The sequence below is a fragment of the Apteryx rowi genome, unplaced genomic scaffold (genome assembly GCF_003343035.1).
Source record: "Apteryx rowi isolate R43461 unplaced genomic scaffold, aptRow1 scaffold_137, whole genome shotgun sequence".
NCBI lineage: Eukaryota > Metazoa > Chordata > Aves > Apterygiformes > Apterygidae > Apteryx > Apteryx rowi.
In genome coordinates, this window is record NW_020447608.1 from 1,818,320 (window position 1) to 1,831,280 (window position 12,961).

The window sequence follows — 12,961 nt, forward strand, 5'->3', positions numbered from 1 at the left end:
ATATTTCAGCTCTGTGCTTTCTCTAGTCCCTGCCTCTGGGTGGGTGGTGTCCACAGTTCTGGTCCTTAATCCAGAGAGTGTAAGAGTCCAGGCACTGAAGGTGTGAATGTGTAGAGGCTTTTATGTGTTGACATGGCTGAAGGTGTGAATGTGTAGAGGCTTTTATGTGTTGACATGGCTTAAGTTTTTTTGAAGTTAGAGTAAGCCATGCATGTATACCCATAGCAGGTTTGTGACTGCAGAGTTTTAAGATTTCTTGGAAAGAGAAAATTTAAGTCTTTGTTTATTTTTTCTTGTAGTTTTTTATGGTCCACAGGGCAATTACCAACAGTTCATAGCAATTGCTTACAATGTTTTGCATGTCTGTTCTAGTAGTTAAGTAGGATTATAGGAATAATAGAGAAATGACAGTGATGGTAAAGAGTTCCCTGCTCTGGCTAGCAGAGATGAACATGGAGGTTACGCTTTGTTATGTATTTTGTATGTGGTTCATGCAAATGGAACAACATGATACCAGATACGCAATGTATTTTATGTACGAAAGCTTTTATAGCATAGTGGGCCTGTGGTAGACTTTTCTCACTGTCCTTCAGTAAACGTTCTCTTCCACCTATTTATCTGATCTATAGTCATCACAGAGTACCCATTGCAGTCATTTCTGTGCACACTTCTGGTTCAGCCTTCTCCTTCTGTCATCATGTCAGACTCTTGCATGGTCTCCTTTTTGCTCTCCACTGCCTTTTGAGAGAAGTTTATCTCCCATGACTGAAAGTAATTGGGGTATTTGTACAGTATACAGGATTGATGTATGATATTTTTCCTTGTGTCTGGCAGGTTGTTTATAAGAATAACGACATTCGTCTGGAGCTGTCTCGCTTGGCACGGATTGGTGATACTAAGATGAAGATCTACGGGGAAGTGAAATTCCTATGCGAGAACGTGGCTACACTGGATCCCATCAGTTTTGAGACACCTGAGGCCTATATCAGTCTGCCTAAATGGAATACCAAAAGGATGGGCTCCATTTCCTTTGATTTCCGAACCACTGAACCCAATGGACTGATCCTTTTCACCCATGGTAAGCCCCAGGAGAGGAAGGATGCCAGGAGCCAGAAAAATACAAAGGTAGACTTCTTTGCAGTGGAGCTTCTAGATGGGAACCTCTACTTGCTGCTGGACATGGGCTCTGGGACCATTAAAGTGAAGGCCACCCAGAAGAAGGCCAATGATGGAGAGTGGTATCATGTGGATATTCAACGGGATGGAAGATCAGGTAGAGTGATGATCCTCTCTTAAGTAGGTTCATCTTGTATGTCTAGGGTCATATGTTGGTTCTTAGAGGACTTCATAACCTGCTAGAAGTGAGTCACTTTCTTGCAAAAACTTAGTGTTACTTCAGTGATATTTACCCAGCAAAACAAAGATTTGAATGGTTTGATATGTTTTTATTAGGTGTTTAGTGTGAACTTTGGGTAGCACATCACAGAAGCACTCTATTAACATTTTACTCTTAATCTTCAGATATTCTGGACTTAACCTCAGCAATTGCATACATTTTTATAGTGGTCACTTCTTTGTAAATATCTCAGTTTGCATTCAGTTATGTTCCTTTTTTCTTCACAGCTTCTTGTTTTCAAAAGTGTTTTTTATTCTTCATAGTGTACCTATCATGCAATTACCACGAGGTATTTTGTTTGTTTCTAATGCTGTAGATCAAGCTAACATACTTGTGATGTACTCTGAAACTATATCAGGAAACAAAATAATGAAATAATATAACTTGATCTTGTGAATATATGAACAGTTGGACTTGAACTCCTTCCAGAGCGCTGGGATCTCAAAACGAGATCATAGTTCCCGTTCAAAGGGAATTTTGCTTATATTTGCAAGTAAGTTTGGGATTTGGTTTGTGATCTCCAAAAGGTAACAGAGTCCCTAGGTTTGTTTCCAGTGGCAGAATGTTCTCCGTGGAGAGAACGCAGTGCTGGAATTTGCTTCCCTTGAGTTTTTGAAAGAGCTGACTTTTAGATATCATGCAAGGCCTAGCTGTTTGAACAGGCCTTTGCCTGAAGCTAGTTGTTTCTTTGATGTGAGGAGTTTATTTGTATTTGGCATGGAGCTCTACTGGGATTTAATACGTATTGCTATCTCCTAAAGACATCGATAGAAACATTTTATAAAGGAAACCATAAATAAATAAAGAAAGAAATAGAGCTTTGATTTCTTTAGAATTACTAAAATTTAATTAACTTGCAAGGATAAACTCAATTAGTAGCATTCAGTACTGCCTTCGTTTTTGCTTGCTTATTTGGGGACTGCCTGGTCCTTGGAGAGACAGCAGCAGAAGGAGAAACAAATGACACCAAGCACTGGGCTAAGAAAGAGGGATGCGCATTCGTTTTGGCTAGGGGAGGGTGCAACTGACGGCATTGCTACTTGGTGCAGGAGAACGCAAGACTTTCTTGTTCATTGCCTGGCAGGGAGGTTTGTAATGGCCTGAACACTGATTGGAGATAACAGATTCTGAATTAAAAGCATTTTGTTGAACAAGAATGAACAAATTTGCATGTTCTCTCTCACTCTTTCTTTTCTTTATTGAATTTTCTGCTGGTGACAAGTACTGGGTTAATGGTCCTAGTGACTAATGTCTTCTGTCTCTCCAGATAACCAGAGTACTGGCATTGAGTTCTCCACACCATACCTTTACCAAGCATCAACCATTCTTATCCTGCGGTGCTTTTGGTAGGTGTGAAAAGGAAGTTCAGCATCCCTTCTTGTTTAGTCCTTGGCTTTTCTCCCAGGTGTAGACCAGAGGATGGTTACACGCAGGATGCCTGTCTTCTAGAAAATGAACTGAAATAATGAACTCGCTTCACGTAGGCCACAAAATAGCCATTTGGGTTTAATGAGCTAGTGACCTAGAGGTTCTGATTCTCATTAGTAAAGCATCTAGTCCTTTATTAGGTGTCATCTCCCCTCCTTCTTCCCATTTCTGAAGCAGTCCAAAGCGTCAGGCTCTGCTGAGCTTAGCAAAATAGCCTGAAAATCTAAATATTCCCTACTGCAAGGTACTAAGACAGGAGCACAAATGCTAGGGAAGCGTGGCAGTCTTGCTCAAATAACCTCTGGCATATCTAGTCCCCTTAGGCTTTTTGTATGCTTTGGTCTGTGCTGGCTGCCAGAGCTACAAAAGCTGTTTTTTCTCCATACTCTGACAGGAGCTGACAGCTGGGACACAGACGCCTAGCATCCTATAACCTTTCTGTCCCTGGGGAAAGCTCCTACAAAGTGTCCACAAAACCTGTCACTGTTTCTAGCTGGGGAACACTGAGTCTGTTACACAAGAAAATGTTTTCAGCTGGTCATCAGCTACAAAACACACACATTATCCCACCCACTCAGACACTAAAAATCTTACTAGAAGGCTCACTGTACAGTTGCATCATTGTACTCCTTTGTATACCAGCTCTGTTTTCAGTGATACCTGTTTTTTTTGTTGGTTTTTTTTTTGCTTGTTTTCTGTGCTGCTTTGTTTTTAGCCCTATGTGAAGTGCCTGAGGGACTGGGAAGGAGACACTTAGGTGCTTTTGATTTCTCAGGATGGGATTTGGTCTGCCTCAACAGAGTCACAAACATACGATTCAAAAAAGATGTCAGCTCATCTATCTCCTTCTTCCTAGGGTCAATTCATAATTTTCCCATCCCAACAGCTTGGTCTTATAAGTCCTATGCACTGAAACTAGTACTATTTCTTTACAGAAACAGCTGCAAAACACTGTCAGGAAGTTTGGGCTGATGGCCAGCACATTTTCTTTTTCCAGGTTTTACACTTTGCCCTAGCTTTATAGTATTTCTTCTCTTTTGGGGGTGGGGGGGCAGGGGAGGAGAGGAAAGGAGAGGTTCTTCACCCTTGTGGTTTTTGCAGATGGTGCTTGTTTTCTCTACAGTAGCACTTCTCTGGAGCTCAACCCTCCAGCATCTTGATTCGTTCTGGTCTTTTGGGTAATGTGTACTCCACATGTGAAACAGCTTTTGAAGAGTGTCGGCACAGACATAGGAAGAGTGGCTGTGATCCTGTGCCTCTGACGCTCTGCCTTTACAACTGTAGGTGTATTGTCATGTCTTCTATTTTCTTACCATCTAAAGGGTAAAATATCTGCAGTGGTAGAGCTTATTTTTACAAAATGATTCATCAAACAACCCTGGCTTTCTCTGAGCCTTTAATTTGTAACACCTCTATTGCTTCCAACACTCTGCTGCCTCTGACATTATTCCTAAGTTATTACCAAACATCGCACACATGAAATAACTTGTCTCTGTGTCATATGTGCTGTTCTCTATCTAAAAAGACCCCTATTACAACTGAAGGAAAAGAAGAGCATATGCACATGACTGCACTTTCTTACAGAGTCGTGAAAGAGAGCTGACTCTATTAACTGAACTCCCCCACCTTATCGTAGGAATGTATGATAAAAATGCTGTGGTCTGGAATTAATCTTAAAGCATGGATAGTTGTCTCTGGGGGCAGAGTACCTCAATGACAAGGCAGTTGGATGTGTTGACTGGGAGAGTGAATTGCTGATTCTCAGCTGAGTGGCAGATGTCCCTATCACAAAACCTGCTGAATGCTCTTCAGAAGAGCACGTTGTTTTGGGACATCAGAGACCAGCACTGTGTTCCCTACTTTCCTTTAGATGTGCTACCTAACCTTAAACAAGTCACTCTGCACCTGTTTCATGTGTTCTGATTATATTTCTGTATTACATGTTCTGATTATTTTCTGTGCTAGGATAATTTCTTGCAATATATATGAATAGCTTTAATGCAGTTTGCCCACATCTTGCTTGGAGCATGTGGAAGATACTACAGTTTTAATAATAACTCTTCTTCAGACATGATCTTTACCTTTCTATACGTCGGTTTTCCCATGTGTAAAATGCAAGTTAGGATACTTAACTTTCTTTGTAAAACTGTAGAATAATTTGTTTTGGAACAAACCTTTGGAGGTTTCTACTCCAAACTCTGCTGAAATCTGGGCTTTCTTCAAACTTAGAGCAGGTTGCTGAGGACTGTGTACAGTTGAGATTTGAATGTCTCCAAGGATGGTGATTCTGCAGCTTCTCTGAGATCCTGTTCTAGTGTCTGACTGCCTTCATGGTGAAATGTTTTTCTTTCTCTAAAGTTGGAATTTCCCTTGCTGCAAACTGCAATCAGAGTCTCTTGTTGCTGCAAGTACACACTGTTGACTCATGTTCAAGCTGTTGTTCATCAGATCCCCAGGTCCTTTTCTGCAGAGTTGCTCCTTAGCCAGTTGGTCTTCAGCCTGTACTGATGTGTGAGGTTATTCTGTCCCACGTGCAAAACTTTGTATTTATCATCGTTGAACATGAAAAGATTTTTATCAGCCCATTCCTCCAGCTTGTCAGGGTTTCTCTGAATGGTAGCCCTGTCTTTCCTCCAATGTATTAATCATTCCCCCCAATTTGACATCATCTAAAAACTTGATGAAGGTCCATTTGGTCCCATCATTCAGGTCCAGCTTTAAAGTTACTATGAAATATTTTCTGTAAGAGCTATGCAGTGTGAATTAATAGTTTTTTACTTGTTTTTTTCCTGTCCAGTCCTGATACCATCAAATTCCAGTACATTCTCAGTATGTTTTTGCTTTGCTGGGTGAATACCATTGAATAATGCTCAATTTTTGTATGTTATTGTTTAGCCATTGTATTGTTATACTACTGACCTTATAATGTTAATTGAGGTACCAACATATGACGATCCAGTCGCTGCATGGAAGCATTTATGACCTGTGCTCAAGAGAAGGGAAAGCTGTGTGGGAGGCACTGTCTCTATCAGGAGTGCGTTTGAGCAGGGAGGAATCTTCATTCTCTTGTACTGGACTTTAAACTGTACTCAGTTATTGAAAGAAATGAACTAGACTGAGGTTGTAAATGAAAGCGTTGGTTGATGACTCCTTATCCTCCTTACTTAGGTACTATATCAGTGAACAGCAGACGCACCCCATTCACTGCTAGCGGGGAAAGTGAAATCCTGGATCTGGAAGGTGACATGTATCTGGGTGGGCTCCCTGAGAACCGGGCAGCCCTCATCCTTCCCACAGAGCTCTGGACAGCAATGCTGAACTATGGCTACGTTGGCTGTATCCGAGACTTGTTCATCGATGGACGAAGCAAGAACATCCGGCAGCTGGCAGAGGCACAGAACGCAGCAGGAGTCAAATCCTCCTGCTCCCGCCTCAGCAACAAGCAATGCGACAGTTACCCATGTAAAAATAATGCAGTCTGCAAGGATGGCTGGAACCGCTTCATTTGTGACTGCACTGGCACTGGCTATTGGGGTAGAACATGTGAGCGAGGTAAGCTGTATTTTCTGACCTCAGTTATGTAAAGCTGAAGGTGTTCAGGAGCACCAGAACAAAATCCAGTGTTTCCATGAGACCTACTCAAGTCCTGCGTTGGTCTTGCCAATGCTGAGTTCCAGATGCATGTGCATTGGCTATATCAATGTCAACTCAGCAGCGCTCTCTTGTAGACTACAATGGATTAGGTGATTCTTGAAAACATTAGAGGGTTACCCAGCCAGGACCTTGAGAATTGTTTTGTCCCATTGTTGTGTGATTATGTTTTGAACAGATATGATAAAAAAAGAAGCGCTGCCATAAATGCATTGTTTCCCCACAAAATTGCAGTTATGCTTACCCTTGATCTTTATTTGTGACGGAGTATTAGGAGTGACCAACCCTGTGATTGGTACTTTCTGGACTCTCTCTCACATCTGTCTCATGAATCTGGCTCTCAGAAGACAATCTAAAGCTAACTAATGATATAAAGAACAGGATTCATCTCATGGATCTTTAGATGTCTATAGGGTTGCCTTTTACTCCTTTTATGATCAGTGAAAGGAAATCTGTAGGTTAAGGGCATGCAAGCATTTTAAGTTAGGAGAGATGAATCTCAAGTCTGGCTGAAATTCATAACTGTGCCAAACTCTGGCCAGCAGCATGAATAAGAAAGACAATTGCATAAGCATATGTTTACTGGTGTGGGAACTTGAGATTCTAATAAATATAAGTGTTAGAATCAGAGATTATTTAACGTTAACAAAACAGTGATGTTGCGGTCCAGGACAACATAAAAGACACATGAGCTTCAGAGGCCTTAATCCAGAGAAACTTGTTCTGACTGTAACTTGAAACTACAGAGCCCTTAGTGGTTTTGGCTCGTTGTCAGGCAAAATATGACTTTCATACCTGTGGTTTTCCTTGGCAGTACAAGAAGCTCACAAGGAATGAATGTTTGTGGATTGTATCCAGAAAAAAGTTGTACAGATTGAATTGTGTTTGACTCCACAAAATTTACCATGGTGTTGCATTGCCGCTTCATATTGCACTGAAACTACTACTTGATATCAGGAGATGGCATTGGCACACAATGATTTTGCCTCTATGACCAAAAGAATTGCAGGTCAACAATGATATTTTTCATTCTTATGGTCTGACACCCAAAGGTTGTAGCAAGTTGTGGTGTCAGCTGGCCTGTAACCCAAATACTGCTGGAAGCAGAAAAATTGAGATGGGAACTGGGAAGGGAATCAAAGCAAGAGATGCTGCCACACAGTTGCACTTTCAGGCAGTGATTAGGGAGCTGCCGCAGGGCTGGAGGGAGCCAGACTGGCATGTAACGGGAAGAAGGTAGAAGCAGCGTGCTGGTTTTTAATAAAATCAGCTACTGACACTCTCTTCCAGTCCCCACCATCTGTTATCTGAGAAGGGCTGTATCACTTCCTTTCGATCCTTAGGCTGTCCTGTTAAGAGAGTGGAGTTTAACTCTTGGAAGGGGTCTGCAGCCCAAGATTTTGTGTAAAGACCATAGTTTAAAGGAAAAGGGATTCTAGAGTAAAGGATCTTGTATGCTTGTTAGCTACCAGCAAAATCACTCTTTCTCAAAAAGCAAAGCACATACTTAACCAGTGTTTAGTTAAGGCGCTAAAAATGCCAAAGACCTGTACATCTCCAGGGAGAGAAGCGTATGATTCATTTGTTACTGATGGTAAAATCTATCTCCTATTTTCCAGGTATAGCATTTCTATATTTCTAATGCTATATTTCTCATACATTTTATACTTTGCCATATGAATGGTGATGTTATACGTCTAAAAGGGACTCTAAAAAGGATTTGATTGTGTCATAATTAGAAAAGAGGTTTCTTTCTATTCATGATGAGACAGTACAAATATGCAATGTTTAATATGTCACCTATATCTAAAGCCTGTGGGAATTTGTCCTGTACTGACAGGAATTAATGTGGCTGTATACCCAGCAAGTTACACTGGATACGTCATAAACTTTGGTTGCAGTGATCTGGTCATGCAGCACTTCTGTGTAGATGGAGAAAACTTGTTATGGCTGCATTGTGTTAAGTCACAGAGTGGAACACTACTGCCAAGGTCTCAAATTTGTTCTTACAATGCTAGTATCTAATCAATCACTCAGTATTGTCAGTGTTGCAAGCGGACAATGGCATTTTCATATTTAAAGCATTGTAGCTTCCAAGGGTAAAGTAATCCCTCCTTGGAGGTAATTGAGATTGCATAGATGGGATGAGATATGGCAAAGACCTGTTTGTGTCTAATAAGCCTCCCATCCCCCGCATCCAAAGCGGGTTATTTCAAGGAGTTGAAAGTGCTTGGAGACTGCTCTGGGACTTTTGGTAATAGTGTGTTGTTCCTGCACTTATCTGCTAGCAAGCTAGCTAAATGAAGAAATATTCTCAGAGGAGAAATCCTGAAGGCTTCTGTCAGTTAAACTTTTATTGGTGTCTTTGCCATTGAAATCAGAATGAGAAGACACCAAGGTTTGATCCTAAAAAAGGTTGAGACAAAGCACTTCACATAAGCAAGGCCCTCCTTAGTCTTCTGCTTGATCTGTTTGTGAGATCATGTTTCTTTTTGACTCTGTAGCCACTGGCAGATGACAGAGAAGGGACAGGAAATGAAAGCATAGTGGGGTTCATGGGCTAGAAGCGTTCAATGTCAGGCTGTGAAGCTATGCAAAGGCAGAGGCAAGTGCTGGTAATTAGCTAGACTGGTCCCCATTTCACACTTTGCACCAGAGCTTATGCAGACTTGGCAACACACCCTTTATTTGTTTTCTTAAATCCTTGAGGTTTCCATTCTCTAGCATCTTTCTGTAATGCAGCCTAAATTAGTATGGCAGTCTTGGAAATCATGGGTGAGAAGAGTCTTCTGGAGACACTACTGAAATTAAGGAGTTGCTGTAAGCATTGCAGCTTTTGGACAAATTTCTGAAACTTTAGAGCTTGCACAAGAGCACTTCAAAGGGAACAGTGGTGTGGTTGTCTAGCAAGGCAGGAAAGAAGACATGGGATCAATACTGGCTTTGCAAGTGGCATGAACTCAGTTAAAATAGTATTCTCACCTCCTTCTTTAGATGACTCAGATAAGTTCTAGAAGATTAAAAAAGTAGATGCCTGGCACTGATTTGGAGGGCCTGTACTAAATGCCTAAGTTCCCTGTGCAGTCAGTGGAGGGAAGTAGTTGCTTCTCAGGGGAAGTTCAGAGCAGTTACGTGATCTGCTTGCCTCCTTTTGTTGATTTGCCTGACTCGTTTTGTTGATTACATGGAGATTCTGGTCTGATAATTCAGTAGTGCTGCACTCAAGAAAGTAGTTATCTGTACTGGGCAGGAATCGATAGTGCCACACTGCCAAGGCTACCAGATGATGAAAAAAAGTACGTATTGTTTGGGATGGAGGTGTGAGGCAAAGAATATAGAAAACAAGCTGACAGACAGGTTACAGTCCCTCCTGTAGGTGATGCTCTGAGTACCTTGTATCCATCCTTAAGGTTAAGGGTGGAAAAGGAAGATGCATCTGGATAAAGCAGATCTATAAAAGTCCTACACTTAGCTTAGACACTGCTATGATGAGTGTGGCTGAACACAAGATAGCAGCAGCCTGAGGTGCTCTGCTGTGGCCTTACAAAAACAGGATTTGCACTGATTTGGGGGAACAGACACATTGCCATCCATTGGCCTGATCCTGCAAGGTGCTTAGGGTCTCCCTCTAGGTTCAAGCACTAACTCCTAGTTTTCTTGACCTGCAGGATTTGAGATCTTTTGTCAGAGCAGTGTTATTGTGTCCCAATAGTGACAAAAAAGGTTTCTACCCTCCCCAGAGGGACTGGCTGTACCCACAGCAGGACGTAACTGACAGCTGGGACTCGGCATTGTGCGCGCACTGGTCAGCAGGCCTTGGACATGTGCTGCTCTACCACTGGGTCAGCTTCAAAATCACATTTACACGGACTGAGTCTCTGCAAATAACAGGGATGAGAGAATGAGACATCAGGACAGGCAATAGATTCAGGAATTTCTGGTCATAGTAAGTCCTTGAATAGAGCTGGGTCTGCATATCTCTAAGATGAATGTGGTAATTATCTTCGCATGCCTGCTCCCCAAGCTCTGCCACACTATTTTGTATCCGATTAGAGTATGTATGGTGGAGATCAAGATTTAATCCAGCCAGAAAGACTCCTAAACTGAAAGGCAGTTTTCAGGTCCCTCTGAAATGAATGGCAGTAACAGTGGAGTGGATTTGTGATGGAAATTCATAATGATTGTAAGCATATATTGAGGATTCGTACTGAGGTTGTGAGATCTTGAAGGTTATTGTATTGGGCATTAGCAAAGAAAAGCTAGAGGCAGTACTCTTCATAGCATTTAGTCATTCTTGCATCCTTGGCTTTTAGAGAGAACAGGAATATCAGAGAACAGTGGCTGCAGCACAACTTCTCTCTTCTAGAGCACCTTGTCCTAGGAGGTCCACCTTTGTGGCTTGTTAGCTTGAAATAAAGGACCTAAAATATCTGAAAGCCCAAGGGAATGCTTTCCAAATGCTTTTCTCTCATCAGAGATAGTGCAGACTTTGTGAGAGCTGACGAAAAGGATCTTCCAATGAAATGGGTAGCACATTCCTCTTGTTGCATGTGAAATAGCTTCTCACACTTAAGCCAATAGAATTTAAGGTGAGAGTAAGTCTGTCAACAAGAAGGGTTGCAGGGTGTAGTTACTGTGAAGGCTCTTTAGTGGTTTTTAGCTAGTTAATTTCTTCTGTGCCATTTGGTTGCAGTGTCAGGCCACTGCAGCCCCCTGTTAATTTCACTTAATGAAAGTGTTAGATGTGGAAGTTGAGAGCTAGCTCATGGAGGATGATGTACTTCTCTGTTGTGATAAGACAGTATCTCCTTACAAACCCATACTATTTTCTGAAAAGAACCCAAAAGCCATGGCATTAAGCAAGCAGGAGGAGGGGAACCTGTACGGTATTCAGATTAGCCGTTTTCTGTAGCAGCAGTGAAAATGCCATGGACTCAAAAGGGTRGGTGTGATCTAGTCCTCTGCTAATCCAGAAAGCTTTTTGCGTGCTTTCCTTCTACCTAAATGCTGTGAGAGGGACTACAGAGGGCAACAGCCCAGGAAGAGGGACACAAAGCAAAAAAACATTTAAAATCAAATAGTATTAGACCAATGAAAATCAAATGTTCATCACTCACTCTTTAATTCTTTCTCCTACTTAATTCTCCTGATTGAACATTTTTTGATTAAGAGATGTACACTAATAAGAATAGAAAATGCAGGTTGGTATGAGAGTGCCAGCAATTTAGGACTGAGATAAGGGGCACTGAGGTTTAGATTTTAAACCTTTGAAGTTGATTGCTAAGAACTGGACATACCCTGAGTCCTTTCCAGGTAAGCAAAAGAAATCTTGTTTCAGTCCTTTTCCTGAGCTGCACTCAGTGTTGCAAGTCGCAGATATCCCATTCTAGTTCTCTCAGGAGCTGGAACCACTGTCCCTTCCTGTCTGGGTTTGCTCACAGATGGGTGATTAACTCCTGAGCAACCAGGCTTTATCTGTGTTTTGTGGCATACTGTTTGTGAACAGCAATGCATCTGCTGTTGGTAATGCTGATGCTGAGCATAGGGCTTCACATTCCATTTTATTATCTGCCAAGTACCTTTATGGCAGTGTTTGCTAAGAGCAGTTTAATGACAACACACATCTGCCCATTATGTATGTAATAAACTGAGACGCTGTAAAATTACTAGCAATAAGAAATGCTACAAAATCATTTACTTGGTTTAAGTGCTGCATCCTTTGCTGTCTCAAGCACAGGTAGCAGCACAGATTTCTTTTTTTGTTTCAGTGAAGTTGTTTGGTGATGATTACATATTTGAAGGCTTCTTTAAAAAAAAAAAAACCCTCAGATATGTTGATGCTTTTTTGGACTGTCCAGACCTTTAGAGTTTGCAGTGTCGTGCTAGATATTTGCTGAGAACAGATTTTCTTGTAGTACTGATGGTTCCAAGAATGACGGACATATTAGGAGAAAATTCTTTGCTGCTGTGTTTTAATACTTTTAATCCCAGACAAATCTTGGATATCCAAAGATTCTAGGGAAGTCAAAATACCATGATAATTTTTATGATTCTGTGGGATAACATCACAGATGTTAGCTATCAGAAGGTCTCTTTTAGAGCTCATTTGTTCATTGTCTTACAAGTGCCAGATAGGTCCCTATTGTATGATTTCCCAAAATGTCTCCAAAGAGCAGAAAAAAAGATTCCACTTGAGTTTGGAAAAAGGTTCAGGTCATCCCTTCACACCTTTTTGAATTTGCTGCTTACTAATTTTTATTGTAAAGGCTCCATTCAATATTATTTAAGGGGTGTTAGTTTTTAAGGGCATTTGTATGAAAAATTCATTTTCTTACTTATCATCAATCCATTTGTAATACAGTAGCTTAATACATGTGACTGTTGCCCTCTATGACTGGCCCAAGAAGGTATTAATGTAGCATTTGTTGTACACACAGTTGTGTTGTTCAAGAAATGCAGGCTTGGGCTTTTTGTACCTAGCTCCCT

The 12,961-nt window shown here is 41.3% G+C and overlaps 1 protein-coding gene across 1 annotated transcript in view; it reads left to right on the forward strand.

Moving 5' to 3' along the window:
- The window catches only part of NRXN3 (neurexin 3), a 185,127-nt gene that overhangs the window by 139,971 nt on the left and 32,195 nt on the right, over positions 1–12,961 (forward strand). Inside the window, exons 4-5 of the mRNA XM_026057197.1 lie at positions 835–1,273; positions 5,993–6,376. Coding sequence (XP_025912982.1) covers positions 835–1,273; positions 5,993–6,376 — 823 coding nt within the window. The remainder of the gene's footprint in view (positions 1–834; positions 1,274–5,992; positions 6,377–12,961) is intronic.